The sequence below is a fragment of the Salmo trutta genome, chromosome 7 (assembly GCF_901001165.1).
Source record: "Salmo trutta chromosome 7, fSalTru1.1, whole genome shotgun sequence".
NCBI lineage: Eukaryota > Metazoa > Chordata > Actinopteri > Salmoniformes > Salmonidae > Salmo > Salmo trutta.
In genome coordinates, this window is record NC_042963.1 from 25,132,366 (window position 1) to 25,150,338 (window position 17,973).

At 42.4% G+C, this 17,973-nt stretch overlaps 1 protein-coding gene across 12 annotated transcripts in view; it reads right to left on the reverse strand.

The window, feature by feature from the left end:
- LOC115197173 (membrane-associated guanylate kinase, WW and PDZ domain-containing protein 2) overlaps window positions 1-17,973 on the reverse strand; it is a 268,454-nt gene that overhangs the window by 31,410 nt on the left and 219,071 nt on the right. For all 12 annotated transcript variants that reach the window (XM_029758463.1, XM_029758461.1, XM_029758462.1 and 9 more), the window contains exon 12: window positions 2,808-3,000. In XM_029758463.1, the coding sequence (XP_029614323.1) occupies window positions 2,808-3,000 (193 nt within the window). The remainder of the gene's footprint in view (window positions 1-2,807; window positions 3,001-17,973) is intronic.

Consider the following 17,973-nt stretch of genomic DNA (forward strand, 5'->3'; position numbering starts at 1 on the left):
GCCTGCCATAGGAGTTCTGTCATACTCACAGACACCATTCAAACAGTTTTAGAAACTTTAGGGTGTTTTCTATCCAAACCTGAACATTAATATGCATATTCTAGCTTCTGAGTTGGTGTAAGAGGCAGTTAAAAATGGGCACATATTTTTTCCAAAATTCTCAATACTAACCTGCAGATTGTGAAAATCACTCAATTCAACCCTGTGTAAATCAGTCAATTCTTAACGTAAAAACTTAAAACTCAGGATTCTGTGAAAGCCTACCCCAATGACAACGACAACGTGTGTCGATTCTAAGCTTCCTGTGCCAACCGGAAGTGCCTTTAATTGGGGTCAAAGTAGCTGTTTTGAAGGGTTAAAAAGTCACATATTTCCAAAAATTCACGTGTTACTAGGCAACCCTCATGAACAGTAAAGCAGTCATTTGTCCCATCAGATGTCAAAGAAAAGCTCTCTCACACACACACACACAGCAAGGATGGAGTGATTCAGTGCGGTGCTTAACTTCTTGGGGCTATGTGGGACGTTAGCGTGCCACCCGTGGCGGACCCTATCAACAGCAGATGCATTTCAAGAGCGGCAAATTTGAAACCAAATAAATGTCAAAATTCTAATTTCTCAAACATACAACTTACACCCTTTGAAAGATAAACATCTCCTTAATCTAACCACGTTGTCCGATTTCAAAAAGGTTTTACTGGGAAAGCATAAAGTTAGGTTATGTTAGGAGAGTACATTGACAATAGCTGTGTGTACTGTATTGTCAATTCAAAGACAGGCGTCACCAAAACCATAAAATCAGCTAAAATTATGCACTAACCTTTTACAATCTCCATCAGATGACAGTCCTAGGACATTATGTTAGACAATGCATGCATTTTTAGTTCTATCAAGTTCATATCTATATCTAAAAACAGCGTTTTACTATGGCGTTGATGTTCAGGAAATCGTTTCCCTCCAATACCGGCAGTCAAGTCATGACAACAAAATAATTAATTAATATTAGAAAACATTGGTAAAATATTATATTGTCATTCAAAGAATTATAGATTTACATCTCTTGAACGCAATGGACTTGCCAGATTTAAAATTAACCTTACTGGGAAATCACACTTTGCAATAATCTGAGCACTGCGCCCAGAAAAATACGCATTGCGATACAGACTAACCGCCATGTTGGAGAGATCTAAAATCGAAAATACTATGTAAATAATCCATTACTTTTGATTCTCTTCATCAGATGTCACTTCCAAAGAATCCCAGGTCCATAACGAATGTAGTTTTGTTCAAAAAAGCTCATCATTTATGTCCAAAAACCTCCGTGTTGTTAGCACATGATCTAAGCCAGCCGGACTTCACTTCACGAACGGAAAAAATATATTTACGTTCGTTCAAACATGTCAAACGTTGTATCGCATAAATCATTAGGGCCTTTTTTAACCAGAACATGAATAAAATTCAAGGCGGACCATTGGGTTCTCTTTTAAAACGTTTCGGAATGAGAGTACCCACCATCAACTCGCGCGCAAGGTGTCTAATGGGCCATCACCGTTCCAAGGCTCTTCTTCAGTCAGATCTCAGAGTAGAAGACTCAAAACACTTTGTAAAGGCTGGGGACATCTTGTGGAAGCAATAGGAAGTCCCAAAACATTCCTCAGCCCCTTTGTTTTTCAATGGTATAGGATTAAAGTCAATTCAACACATCAGGTATCCACTTCCTGTCAGAATCTGTCTCAGGGTTTTGCCTGCCAAATGAGTTCTGTTATACTCACAGACACCATTCAAACAGTTTTAGAAACTTTAGGGTGTTTTCTATCCATATATAATAAGTATATGCATATTGTAGTTACTGGGTAGGATTAGTAACCAGATTAAATCGGGTACATTTTTTTATCCAGCCGTGAAAACACTGCCCCCTATACCCTAACAGGTTAAAGACACACAGAGCCTGCAATGGCAATACTATTATCTCTAGGTTGTGCCAAGTTCAACGAGATGCCCCGCTTGACCGTAGCTCGCTCGGTCTGAGTGAAGCGACCTTGAAAAAAAGTAGGCCCAAAATGAAGCCTGGCCCTAAATTTCAAGTGCTTTTGGGTGACAGCGAGAGAACCGTTTGCGTTAGAAGCATATTTCGACCTCAGGACCGTTCCTGAGGTCCTCTCGATCTGTGCAAGCCTGACCTTGACCATTAAGCATTAACCCTTAACAGTGAAAAGAAGGTGTTTACATCAAACAGTTTGCAATGACTTCTCTCCCCATAGGAATACATTGCCTATGCCCCTGAATTAAACCTGAAGCCTATGTGGGTTATGGATGCCTTAAATTACTCCTGCAGCGATGATAGCGCAACGAGTCCTTCATTATTGCACCCTCATTATCGCACCCTCCTTACTCCCCCAACATGGAGTCAGGAGGGTGGGAGTCGCTGGGAGTCATGAAGCAGGTGCTGTTGGTGAGTATAATAATAAAGAACATAGAGCGATACAAAACAAGTGAAGCGTCTGCACATGAACACAGAACCAATATATATATATATATATATATATATTTACACCTACAGGGGGTATATCGTTAATGTAATGAAGCTACTGTATGTTGATTTGGTTGTTCATTTTTGGTTGTGGTAGAGCTCATTTCTGCCATTACTGGACGAAGCGGATATGTTCTCAGTCAAGGAAAAGACTACAGTGCAGAAACAGGAAGAGTGGCTTTGCTGGCATATGCATAAAAAAAGTGAGTTTTCCCCACCAAGGTTTACATTTACATGCTAAAATCGCCACTGCCTTATACCATGAAGCAATACTCACGCCTACTCTCGTAGATGGCCCTGGACTTCTCATAGAGGTCGTATGGGTCGGGCTTGTTGAGGTCGAAGCCCTCTGTAGAGTCGGGGACTGAGGTGCTGTGCTGTGGCTGGGTAGGGAAGGGCATGCCTGTGGGAAGCACTGGGGCTGACAGGCTGGTCTGGGGACTACCATGGGGTTCCCACTGCTCTGGTAGCTGAATGCACAGCAGCAGAAAGAGAGAAAGGGATGGGAAGGAAGAGAGCAATAGAGAGAAGGGTGAGGGAGCAGGGAGAGTAAAGTGAGACATGTATGATTTATGAATTACATTAATTTAATACAGTCAGGTTTACTTAATTGTTTATACATTTGCATCTTAAAGCTGAAATGCAGTATACAGACTACTCAAATCAATAGGGGATTCAATTCAGAGGTGTTTTTCATTCATGATTACATGGAACTCTATTCCACATCAAGAAACTGATGCAAGCAGTAAAATTAGACAAAAAAAACAGGGAAAAACACACCTTATGGAACAGCAGGGACTGTGAAGCAACACAAACATTGGCATAGACACATGCATACACACACACGATAACATACGCACTATACATACAAACCCCATAGAAAAAACCCTGGAAGCAGAGGGGGGGCTATCCCTCCATGCCCCACATAACAGAGCGTCACTCTTGCCCCAGTTCACCTTAGCTGAAGAAGCTCCTTCGTACACCTTCAGACTAGTCTTAAGTGCCTACATATCCTGCCCATCCCTGACCATCACAGAAACGTCATCTGCATACACCGACATCGCTATGCCTGTCAACAGACCCATGCCTGTCCAACACACTCCCTGCAGTCTCCTGAGTAGCAGGCCCAAAAAAGGCTCAATGGCTATTGTATATAACTGCCCTGATAGAGAGCATCCTTGTCTAATGCCCCACCTCACCCAGACTGGCCTACTGAGCCCCCCTCCCACCTTGACCATACATGACACCCCAGCATACAACATCTTCACACAGGCCAAAAACCTTTCCCCAAACCCAAAAACAGACATCACATTAAACAGATACTCATGCTCCACTCCATCAAAAGCCTTCTCTTGGTCAAAAGAGACCAGTCCAAAGTTCACATTTGAAACCCTCGATAAGTCCAACATGTCCCTTATTAAGAACAAGCTGTCCGTGATGGAGCATCCTGGGATACAATATGTCTGGTCCTCGTGTACTACAGAGTCCAGATGGAACTTCAGCCTGTTAGCGACGACCTTGGCAAATATCTTGTAGTTCGCACAAAGCAATGACACAGGCCTCCAGCTCCTAAGTTCACACAAGTCCCCTTTCTTGTGTAGGAGAGTCAGATCTGTACGACGACAGTTCATCGGCAACTTTCCTATCTCGACACACTAACGCAACATACAAAAGAAGTCCAGTGCAATTATTCCCCAGAAATATTTAATAAAACTCCACTGGGAGTCCATCGACCCTCGGGGCCCGGCCGGGGGACATCTGGATTACGGCCTATGCCAGTTAATGGGACAAAAGGGGAATGTCAATATCATCCTTCTGTGCCAGAGAGAGCTTAAGGAGGTCTGCAAAAAAAACTGAGCACAAATAGGATCACACAGTTCTGCCCTATACAATTCAGTATAAAACTCCACAGTCCACTCCCGCATCTCCTCCACCACAGAGGTCACCCGCACATCCGACAGCCGTATACAATGCATACCCTTGGCTTCACCACTCTGTCTTTCCAAACCAGAGGAGGAGGAACAGGGAGCAACCATCTCATTGAGCATGGAGAACTAGCTCTTAAAGTGCTCCATTCGCTTTAACCTGGAAAAAACTGCCAAGGTCCCTACGTAATTAAGCTTAATTAGCATGGAGGCCTACATTGCCTTACCCCACCAGCTCTACCTCCACCACACTTATACTATGCTTGAGTTCCCCCAATACTCTCGTAACCTCTGAGGGTGAGAGAGCTGTATACCGTTGACAGAAAAGCCGAATTTGGATTTTTCCCACATCCCACCATTGACTCTGAGACTCATACTCCTCTCTTCGCTGCCCCCACCTTCCCAAAAAGTCTGGAAACCTGAACAAAAAGTGGTATCTTGAAAGCGCTTTACATTAAACATCCAATAGGATGCATAACGAGGCCCTGGTGAAATAGACAGCAGAGTCATGTTTATGTGGTGATACAAAAAACCAACCAGGGAGAATGGTAAAGCCCAACAACATATTGCTCTGATTCCTGGACATGTAAAACTGATCGAGTCAGGCTGCACTCACCCTGGCCCCAAAGACCTTCAACCATGTATACTGTCTTGTGTTGGGATGTCTAGTTCTCCAAACATCCACTAGTTCAAACTGATTAACCTCACAAGGGTTGGGGGCACTATTTTCACCTCTGGATGAAAAGCGTGCCCAAAGTAAACTGCCTGCAACTCAGGCCCAGAAGCTAGGATATGCGTATAGTTGGTAGATTTGTATAGAAAACACTCTAAAGTTTCCAAGACTGTTAAAATAATGTCTGTGAGTATAACAGAACTGATATGGCAGGCGAAAACCTGAGAAAAATCCATCCAGGAAGTAGGATTCTTTTATGTTTGTAGTTTTCCATTGACTGCCTATACAGATTCCATTGACTTACAACTCAAATTGCACTTCCTATGGCTTCCACTAGATGTCAACAGTCTTTAGAAATTGTTTCAGACTTGTATTCTGAAAAATGAGGAAGTAAGATCACTCTGAATGAGTGGACACTGCAGTGTCCCAGAGGTTTTTCATGGTCACGCGCATTTCTTGTTTTCCTTTTATATTGACAAAGCTTTTGTTCGGTTGAAATATTATATATTATTATGACTAAAAACAACCTGAGGATTGATTATAAACATCGTTTAACATGTTTCTACGAACTTTACTGATACTTTTCGGATTTTCCGTCTGCCTGTTGTGACTGCCTTTGAGTCTGTGGATTACTGAACAAAACGCACGAACAAAACTGAGGTTTTTGGATATAAAGAGGGACTTTATCGAACAAAACAAACATTTATTGAGTAAATGGGAGTCTTGTGAGTGCAACCATATGAAGATCATCAAAGGTAAGTGATTCATTTTATCGCTATTTCTGACTTGTGTAACTCCTCTACTTGGCTGGTAACTGTTTGTAATGATTTGTCTGCTGGGCGCTGTTCTCAGATAATCGCATGGTATGCTTTCGCCGTAAAGCCTTTTTGAAATCTGACATCGTGGTTGATTAACAAGAAGTTAATCTTTAAACCGATGTATAACACTTGTATGTTTTCTGAATTTTTATGATGAGAATTTCTGTTTTTGAATTTGGCGCTCTGCAATTTCATTGGATGTTGGCCAGGTGGGATGCTACCGTCCCACATCCCCTAGAGAGGTTAACCTGTTAGGGTATAGGGGGCAGTATTTTCACGGCTGGATAAAAAAATGTACCCGATTTAATCTGGTTACTAATCCTACCCAGTAACTACAATATGCATATACTTATTATATATGGATAGAAAACACCCTAAAGTTTCAAAAACTGTTTGAATGGTGTCTGTGAGTATAACAGAACTCATTTGGCAGGCAAAACCCTGAGACAGATTCTGACAGGAAGTGGATACCTGATGTGTTGAATTGACTTTAAGCCTATACCATTGAAAAACAAAGGGAAGGAGGAATATTTTGGCACTTCCTATTGCTTCCACAAGATGTCCCCAGCCTTTACAAAGTGTTTTGAGTCTTCTACAGTGAGATCTGACTGAAGAAGAGCGTTGGAACGGCGATGGCCCATTAGACACCTGGCGCCCGAGTTGATGGTGGGTACTCTCATTCCGAAACGTTTTAAAAGAGAACCCAATGGTCCGCCTTGAATTTTATTCATGTTCTGGTTAAAAAAGGCCCTAATGATTTATGCGATACAACGTTTGACATGTTTGACCGAACGAAAATATATTTTTTCCGTTCTTGAAGTGAAGTCCGGCTGGCTTAGATCATGTGCTACAACACGGAGGTTTTTGGACATAAATGATGAGCTTTTTTGAACAAAACTACATTCGTTATGGACCTGGGATTCTTTGGAAGTGACATCTGATGAAGAGAATCAAAGGTAATGGATTATTTACATAGTATTTTCGATTTTAGATCTCTCCAACATGGCGGTTAGTCTGTATCGCAATGCGTATTTTTCTGGGCGCAGTGCTCAGATTATTGCAAAGTGTGATTTCCCAGGAAGGTTAATTTTAAATCTGGCAAGTCCATTGCGTTCAAGAGATGTAAATCTATAATTCTTTGAATGACAATATAATATTTTACCAATGTTTTCTAATATTAATTAATTATTTTGTTGTGATGACTTGACTGCCGGTATTGGAGGGAAACGATTTCCTGAACATCAACGCCATAGTAAAACACTGTTTTTAGATATAAATATGAACTTGATAGAACTAAAAATGCATGCATTGTCTAACATAATGTCCTAGGAGTGTCATCTGATGGAGATTGTAAAAGGTTAGTGCATAATTTTAGCTGATTTTATGGTTTTGGTGACGCCTGTCTTTGAATTGACAATACAATACACACAGCTATTGTCAATGTACTCTCCTAACATAACCTAACTTTATGCTTTCGCCGTAAAACCTTTTTGAAATCGGAAAACGTGGTTAGATTAAGGAGATGTTTATCTTTCAAAGGGTGCCAGATAGTTGTATGTTTGAAAAACTTGAATTTTGACATTTATTTGGTTTCAAATTTGCCGCTCTTGAAATGCACCTGCTGTTGATAGGGTGCGCCACGGGTGGCACGCTAAATTCGTGATGCTAAATGCCCATTGAATCATATTGCAAACGTAACGTGCAATATTGCAAATGTAACGCGCATTTGCAATATGATTCAACAGCAAAAAATATCACCAAAGTTGACAAGATGAAATCAACATAACGAGCGATGGAGAGGAACCACAGTCACTGCACGGCCATCCCGAGATCATCGGGCCAGTCAATTATGCATTCTGAGCATGTCAAATTTGTTAAAAATGTTAAAAGCAACAGAGTCCCACTTCTCCCTCATCATACATGACAAGTAGACCATCTGCGTTGATTCATGGCTTAACATAGGGCTATATATCATTTGGGCAGTATAAATGCCATTTGGACCATGGTTAACTGACTTTTGGGTTTGGAAACCGACTTCCTATGATCATACATGGTAAACGGACAAACATCTTGATTTGGCACATTCAATACTTTCATACATGTATAATTGACAAAAAAAGAATTGGACATTTCATTTGCACATTTCTAATGGCATTTGGCAAAAAAAAGAAAAAAATATGTCACTTTTGACTTCCTATGAAATCATATTCCAAATGCACAAACATATGCCTTATGCACAAGCAAATATGTCACTTTTAACTTCCTATGAAATCATATTCCAAATGCACAAAACATATGCCTTATGCACAAGCAAAAACAACCCAAAAAATTATGTCAATAAAATATGTCAAAAGTATGTCCATACAGCTCTTATACATGTGTAATTGACATAAAAATCGAAAAAAAATCGAAATATGGTCCAGAAACCACTTTTCAAGGGGTTGAAAAGTTTTCCAAAAATGTCATTTTTTCAAAATTTGACTCTTGGGACTTGAATTGTGTTACATTTGCAATATGAAAATTCACTGCGCAGAGCTCTAGCTATCTATTGAATATTTGCTGTGATTTGGCACATGCAATACTTTCACAATTGACAAAAAAAGCATTGGAAATGTCATTTTGCAAAAAAAGAAAAAAAAGTCACTTTTTTCCTATGAAATCATATTAAAAATGCACAAAACATACGTCAATAGAAAACGTCATAAGCATGTTCATACAGCTCTTATACATGTGTAGGTCTCCAACTGCTCCTAAACACAAGTAAAACTAAATGCATGCTCTTCAACCGATCGCTGCCTGCACCTGCCCGCCCATCCAGCATAACTTCTCTGGACGGTTCTAACTTAGAATTTGTGGACAACTACAAATACCTAGGTGTCTGGTTAGACTGTAAACTCTCCTTCCAGACTCACATCAATCATCTCCAATCCAAAGTGAAATCTAGAATTGGCTTCCTATTTCGCAACAAAGCATCCTTCACTCATGCTGCCAAACATACCCTCGTAAAACTGACCATCCTACCAATCCTCGACTTCGGCGATGTCATTTACAAAATAGCCTCCAATACCCTACTCAACAAGCTGGATGCAGTCTATCACAGTGCCATCCGTTTTGTCACCAAAGCCCCATATACAACCCACCACTGCGACCTGTATGCTCTCGTTGGCTGGCCTTCACTTCATCATCGTCGCCAAACACATTGGCTCCAGGTCATCTACAAGACCCTGCTAGGTAAAGTCCCCCCTTATCTCCGCTCACTGGTCACCATAGCAGCACCCACCTGTAGCACGCGCTCCAGCAGGTATATCTCTCTGGTCACCCCTAAAGCCAACTCCTCCTTTGGTCGTCTCTCCTTCCAGTTCTCAGCTGCCAATGACTGGAACGAACTACAAAAATCTCTAAAACTGGAAACACTTATCTCCCTCACTAGCTTTAAGCACCAGCTGTCAGAGTAGCTCACAGATCTCTGCACCTGTACATAGCCCATCTTTAATTGAGCCCAAACTACTACCTTTTCCCCTACTGTATTTATTTATTTTATTTATTTTGCTCCTTTGCACCATATTATTTATATTTTAACTTTTAACTTTCTTCAAACTACAAATCTACCATTCCAGTGTTTTTTCTTGCCATACTTTATTTACTTTGCCACCATGGCATTTTTTTGCCTTTACCTCCATTATCTCACATCATTTGCTCACATTGTATATAGTCTTATTTTTTTCTACTGCATCATTGATTGTATGTTGTTTTACTCCATGTGTAACTCTGTGTTTTTGTATGTTGTCGAACTGCTTTGCTTTATCTTGGCCAGGTCGCAATTGTAAATGAGAACTTGTTCTCAACTTGCCTACCTGGTTAAATAAAGGTGAAATAAAATAAAATAAAAAATTGACATTACAATCGAAAAAAAATTGAAAAACGGTCCAGAAACCACTTTTTTAAGAGGTGATAAGTTTTCAAAAAAAAATTCATTTTATCAAAATCTGACCCTTGGGTGTAGACTTGGGTATCATTTGCTGTATGAAAATCCATGGTGGAGCGCGCTCACCATCTAAAGGAAATCTGGGGTGTTACAATTGGCAATTGCCATCGGAAAATTGCCATATGATTGGCCCGGAGATGGGCCGCTTTCAGTGGTATTTACAATCGTGTGTATGATTCGTGCTGTGCCAATATGTTCCCATGTTATTTTGTCCAAATCAGGGGGGTTTTCCCTTACTATGTTTGGACCACCACCCAGGACAATGGATCTAATCCCAGTATCCGACCCAAAACAACGGCGCCGCAGAAGGGGCAGATGTCCACGTCTCCACGTCAGGCTAAGTAGACGTGCACATCACTCACTGCTCCTGAGTATACTTCTTGCCAATGTCCAGTCTCTTGACAACAAGGTAGATGAAATTTGAGCAGAGGTTGCCTTCCAGAGAAACATCAGATATTGTAACATCCTCTGTTTCACGGAAAACTTAAATCCGTTTACCAAATTTCTATCAGTATGTTAAATGTGCAACCAGAGTAAAAAAAAACTCTGGACTACCTTTACCCCACACACAGAGCCCCATACAAAGCTCGCCCTCGCCCTCCATTTGGCAAATCTGACCATAATTCTATCCTACGGATTCCTGCTTACGAGGCACTGTCGCCGGACATTCTGGACGAGGCACTGTCGCCGGACACTCTGGACGAGGCACTGTCGCCGGACACTCTGGACGAGGCACTGTCGCCGGACACTCTGGACGAGGCACTTTTCGCCGGACACTCTGGACGAGGCACTTTTCGCCGGACACTCTGGACGAGGCACTTTTCGCCGGACACTCTGGACGAGGCACTGTCGCCGGACACTCTGGACGAGGCACTGTCGCCGGACACTCTGGACGAGGCACTGTCGCCGGACACTCTGGACGAGGCACTGTCGCCGGACACTCTGGACGAGGCACTGTCGCCGGACACTCTGGACGAGGCACTGTCGCCGGACACTCTGGACGAGGCACTGTCGCCGGACCCTCTGGATGTGGCACTGTCGCCGGACCCTATGGACGAGGCACTGTCGCCGGACACTCTGGACGAGGCACTGTCGCCGGACACTCTGGACGAGGCACTGTCGCCGGACACTCTGGACGAGGCACTGTTGCCGGAAGCTCTGGACGGGGACAGCGCACTGAAGGCCTGATTCGTGGGGCTGGCTTGGGAAGCGCCAGACTAGGGACAGCACCACAGGGCTAGTGCGAGGAGCAGGAGCAGGACGAGCTGGACTGGGCTGACGCACTGAAGGCCTGGTGCGTGGGGCTGGTACTGGAGGTACCAGACTGGAGACACGCACCCCAAAGGCTAGTGCGAGGAGTGGGAACAGGACGTACTAGACTGGGCTGACGCACTGGAGGCCTGGTGCGTGATGCTGGCTTTAAAGGCGCCACACTAGAGACACGCACCTCAGGGCTAGTACGAGGAGCAGGAACTGGATACACCGGGCCATGGGTAAGCACTGGAGGTCTGGAGCGCACCTCCTGCACAACCCGTCCTGGCTGGATGGTAATAGTAGTTCTGCACGAGCGGAGTGCAGGCACAGGGCATACTGGGCTGTGCAGAGGCCTGATGATTGCCGTGCGTAGAGCAGGCATAGGGTAGCCTGGGCCTAGGAGGCGCACTGGTGGCCAGATGTGCTGCGCAGGCATCCTCCTTCTAGGCTGGATTCCCACTCTAGCACGGCACTTGCGAGGAGCTGGGATCACTCGCACTGGACTGTGAGTGCGCATGGGCGAGATCGTGAGCACTTCCGCATACACCGGCGCGCTCGTCTCCACACGCTCCCCATAATAAGCACGGGGAGTTGGCTCAGGTCTACTGCCTGTCCTAGCCAATCTCCCCGTGTGCCCCCACCCAAAGATTTCTTGGGGGTGCCTCTCGTACTTGCACATCGTCGCGTATAATGCCTCATAATGACGCCGCTTTGCCTTGGCTGCCTCCAGCTCCTCCTTAGGGCGCTTGTACTCCCCAGTCTGGTGCCATGGTCCTGACCCGTCCAGGATCTCCTCCCATGTCCATGATTCCACATAGTCCACATAGTTCCTCTGCTGCTCCTTCCTCTGCTGCTTGGTCTGTTTGTGGTGGGTAGTTCTGTCACGGGCGTCGTAAGGATTGGACCAAGGCGGGAACGTGTACACTCATCTTCTTTATTAATTAACCCCTGGTCGGGCGACATCCAGCGAAAAATCCTATCGCCATATGCATAACAAAATTGTACATATATATTTTTTCAAATATAGGACTATGTTATATCGTTTTATAGATACACCTCTCCTGAATCGAACCACGTTGTCCGATTTCAAAAAGGCTTTACAGCAAAAGCAAAACATTAGATTATGTTAGAGGAGTATATCGTAAAAGTAGCCACATAGCCATTTTCCAACCAACCACATGCATCACAAATAACCAAAAAACAGCTAAATGCAGCACTAACCTTTGACAATCTTCATCAGATGACACTCCTAGGACATCATGTTACACAATACATGCATTCTTTTGTTCGATAAAGTTCATATTTATATATAAAAACAGCATTTTATATCGGCGCGTGACGTTGACTAACTATTTTCCCTCAAATGAATCCGGTGAAACAGCGCTACAATTTACTCAATTACTATTCGAAAACATTTTTAAAATGTAATATTGTCATTCTAAGATTTATAGATGAATATCTCTTGAAAGCACCTGTAATGCCAGATTTAAAAATAACTTTACTGGGTAATCAAACTTTGTGATAAAAGGGGATGCGATACTCCGAAAAATAGGCTACCGTTGCAGGTCAGAGCCATCTTGGAACAATCGCATATAAAATCTACTCTTGTATACTATTGTCAATAATGCCTTAACTTTGATTATCTTCATCAGAAAGCACTTCCAGGGATCCTAGGTCCGCAAGAAATGTATTTTCGTTCAAAAAAGTTAATCCTTTACGTCCCAATAGCTTGTTCTTGTTAGCGCGTTCTGAAGGCTGCTCCAAAACTTCCGTCGGCCGCGGGACTCCTCTTTCAATAAAATGCATTTTTTTTAAAATGTAGGTTCGTTCAAACATGTCAAACGTTGTATAACATAAATCTTTAGGGCCTTTATCAACCAGAGCTCCAATAAGATTCAAGGGGGACGATTGCATTGTCTTTTTAAACGTTTCGAAAGGGGAGGGTAGCCAGGGGCGCCGGCATCATAATGGTGATGGCCCTCCTCATGTGACCACTTTCCACAGCGTCTCATTCAGTCAGTTTTCACAGTAGGAGACTCAAACCACTTTGTAAAGACTGGGTTTTGACTGCCATATGAGTTCTGTTATACTCACAGACACCATTCAAACATTTTTAGAAACTTTAGGGTGTTTTCTATACACAAGTATTAATTATATGCATATCCTAGCTTCTGAGTTTGAGTAGGAGGCCGTTTAAAATGGGCACGAATTGTTTTCAAAAATCGCTGTAGTGCCCCCTATCCTAGGCGACCGTCAAGAGGTTAAAAGAAGGAAAAAAGAAACAAATCACGTATACAAAACAACGAACGACACTAAACAGTCCTGTCAGGTGCACAGACACAAAACAGGAGACAACTACCCACAAATCCCATTACAAAAACACCCCTATACATAGGACCTTCAATCAGAAGCAACGAGGAGCAGCTGCTTCTAATTGAAGGTCAACCCCATTAACTAAACATAGAAATAGAAAGACTAGAACTAACATAGAAATAAACTGACAAGAACATAGCCCAACACACTACGAAACACTCTAAACAAACACCCCTCTTACATAGGAACATAGCCCAACAAACCCCGAAACACTCTAAACAAACACACCCCTGCCACATCCTGACCAAACTACAATAACCCCTTTACTGGTCAGGACATGACAGATGGAATGAAACTAGTGTGGAAACCTACCAAAAAACAATTAGGCAACAACAAATTCAATCCCTTTTAGACAACTTCCTGGACAACATATTTCACTGTACTAGTGAAGGGGTACATTTGGCAGTAGAAACCCTAAACAGGATATTTGACCTCTCAGCTTCCCTATCAAATGAAAAAATTTCAAGCAGAAAACCTTAACAACAATGTCAAATGGTTTGATGAAGAATTCTAAATCTAAGAAGGAAATTGAGAAATCTATCCAATCAAAAACATAGAGACCCCGAAAACCTGAGCCTTCACTATGGTGAATAACTAAAACAATACAGAAATGCACAACGGAAAAAGAAGGAACATCACGTCAGAAATTAGTTCAACGTAATTGAAGAATCCATAGACTCTAACCACTTCTGGAAAAATTGGAAAACACTAAGCAAACAACACTAAGAGTTATCCATCCAAAACTGAGATTTGTGGATAAACAACTTCTCCAATCTTTTTGGCCCTAAAACAAAGAACAAACAGCAAAAACATATACATGATCAAATACAAATCTGAGAATCAACAATTAAAGACTATCAGAACCCACTGGATTTTAAAATTATACTGAATGAACTACAGGACAAAATACAAACCCTCCAACCCAAAAAGGCCTGTGGTGTTGATGGTATCCTAAATGAAATGATAAAATATACAGACCACAAATTCCAAATGGCTATACTTAAACTCTTTAACATCATCCTTAGCTCTGGCATCCTTCCCAATATTTGGAAAAAAGGACTGATCTCCCCATCCACAAAAGTGGAGACAAATTTGACCCCAGTAACAGGGATATGTGTCAACAGAAACCTTGGGAAAATCCCCTGCATTATCATTAACAGCAGACTCGCCCATTTCCTCAGTGAAAACAATGAGCAAATGTAAAATTGGCTTTTAACCAAATTACCATACGACAGACCACATATTCACCCTAATTGACAAAGAAACAAACCAAAACCAAGGCAAAGTGTTTTCATGCTTTGTTGATTTCAAAAAAGCTTTTGACTCAATTTGGCATGAGGGTCTGCTATACACATTGATGGAAAGTGGTGTTGGGGAAAAACATACAACATAAAATCCATGTACACAAACAACAAGTGTGTGGTTAAAATGTGCAAAAAACACACACATTTCTTTCCACAGTTACGTGGGGTGAGACAGGGATGCAGCTTAAGCCCCACCCTCTTCAACATATATATAAACAAATTGGCGAGGGCACTAGAACAGTCTGCAGCCCCTGGCCTCACCGTACTAGAATCTGAAGTCAAAATGTCTACTGTTTGCTGACAATCTGGTGCTTCTGTACCCAACCAAGGAGGGCCTACAGCAGCACCTAGATCTTCTACACAGATTCTGTCAGACCTGGGCCCTGACAGTTCGGGTTCGTGGAGTGGGTGAGATCTTCGTGGATTATACTCAGCCTTGTCTCAGTGTAGTAAATTTGTGGTTTGCGGATATCCCTCTAGTGGTATAGGGGCTATGCTTTGGCAAAGTGGGTGAGGTCATATCCTGACTGGTTGGCCTTGTCACAGGGTATCATTGGATGGGGCCACAGTGTCTCCCGACCCCTCCTGTCTCAGACTCCAGTATCTATGCTGCAATGGTTTGTAGTTTATCTGGTGTAATTCTCCTGTCTTATATGGAGTCATGTGTGAATTTGAGTGTGCTCCCTCTAATTCTCTCTCTCCCTCCCCACCCCGGAGGACCTGAGCCCTGGGACCATGCCTCAGGACTACCTGGCCTGAGGACTCCTTGCTGTCCCCAGTCCACTTGGTCAGTTTCAACTGTTCTGCCTGCGGCTATGGAACCCTGACCTGTTCACCAGACATGCTACCTTGTCCTAGACCTGCTGTTTTCAACTCTCTCTCTCTACCGCACCTGCAGTCTCGAACTCTGAATGCTCGGCTATGAAAAGCCAACTGACATTTACTCCTGAGGTGTTGACCTGTTGCACCCTCTGTTGCACTCTCTACAACCAATGTGATTATTATTTGACCCTGCTGTTTGAACGTGAACATGTACTGTTATAATCTCCACCTGGCACAGCCAGAAGAGGACTGGCCACCCCTCAGAGCCTGGTTCCTCTGTAGGTTTCTTCCTAGGTTCCTGCCTTTCTAGGGAGTTTTTCCTAGCCACCGTGCTTCTACATCTACATTGCCTAATGACTAAAATGTAAATTGCTTGCTGTTTGGGGTTTTAGGCTGGGTTTCTGAATAGCACTTTGTGACATTGGCTGATGTAAAAAGGGCTTTATAAATACAGTTGAAGTCGGAAGTTTAAATACACTTAGGTTGGAGTCATTAAAACTAGTTTTTCAACCACTCCACAAATTTCTTGTTAACAAACTATAGTTTTGGCAAGTCAGTTAGGACATCTACTTTGTGCATGACACGAGTCATTTTTCCAACAATTGTTTACAGACAGATTATTTCACTTATAATTCAATACCACAATTCCAGTGTGTCAGAAGTTTACATACACTTAGTTGACTGTGCATTCAAACAGCTTGGAAAATTCCAGAAAATTATGTCATGGCTTTAGAAGCTTCTGATAGGCTAAGTGATATCATTTTAGTCAATTGGAGGTGTACCTGTGGATGTATTTCAAGGTCTACCTTCAAACTCAGTGCTTATTTGACATGATGGGAAAATAAAAACAAATCAGCCAAGACCAAAGACAAAAAAATTGTAGACCTCCACAAGTCTGGTTCATCCTTGGGAGCAATTTCCAAACGTCTGAAGGTACCATGTTCATCTGTACAAACAATAGTACGAATGTATAAACACCATGGGACCACGGAGCCGTCATACCGCTCAGGAAAGAGACGTGTTCTGTCTCCTGGAGAACCTGTTGGGGATAGGGGGCAGAATTTGCACGGCCGGATAAAAAACGTACCCGATTTAATCTGGTTACTACTCCTGCCCAGTAACTAGAATATGCATATAATTATTGGCTTTGGATAGAAAACACCCTAAAGTTTCTAAAACTGGTGTCTGTGAGTATAACAGAACTCATATGGCAGGCAAAAACCTGAGAAGATTCCTTACAGGAAGTGGCCTGTCTGACCATTTCTTGCCCTCCTTGATCATCTCTATCCAAAACAGGGGATCTCTGCTGTTACGTGACACTTCTTACGGCTCCCATGGGCTCTCAGAAGGCGGGAAAAAGCTGAATGATGTAATTCCATCCCCAGGCTGAAACACATTAGCGCGTTTGGCAAGTGCTCTATCAGAGGGCCATCAGACTGAGGCTCGTGCATGAGGGGATAGCATGCTTTTACTTTCACTCTCTTTGTATTAAAAAACGATTTCCCGGTCAGAATATTATCGCTTTTTTACGAGAAAAATTGCATAAAAATTTATTTTAAACAGCGGTTGACATGCTTCAAAGTAGGGTAATGGAATATTTAGACATTTTTTGTCTCGAAATGCGTCGTGCTCGTCACCCTTATTTACCCTTTCGGATAGTGTCTTGAACACACGAACAAAACGCCGCTATTTGGATATAACAATGGATTATTTGGGACCAAACCAACATTTGTGATTGAAGTAGAAGTCCTGGGAGTGCATTATGACGAAGAACAGCAAAAGTAATAACATTTTTCTTATAGTAAATCTGACTTTGGTGAGTGCTAAACTTGCTGGGTGTCTAAATAGCTAGCCCTGTGATGCCGGGCTATCTACTTAGAATATTGCAAAATGTGCTTTCACCGAAAAGCTATTTTAAAATATCGAGTGCATAGAGGAGTTCTGTATCTATAATTCTTAAAATATTTGTTATGTTTTTTGTGAACGTTTATCGTGAGTAATTTAGTAAATTCACCGGAAGTGTTCGGTGGGAATGCTAGTCACATGCTAGTCACCTGCTAATGTAAAAAGCTGTTTTTTGATATAAATATGAACTTGATTGAACAGACATGCATGTATTGTATAACATAATGTCCTAAGATTGTCATCTGATGAAGATCATCAAAGGTTAGTGCTGCATTTAGCTGTGGTTTGGGTTTATGTGACATTATATGCTAGCTTGAAAAATGGGTGTCTGATTATTTCTGTCTGGGTACTCTGCTGACATAATCTAATGTTTTTCTTTCGTTG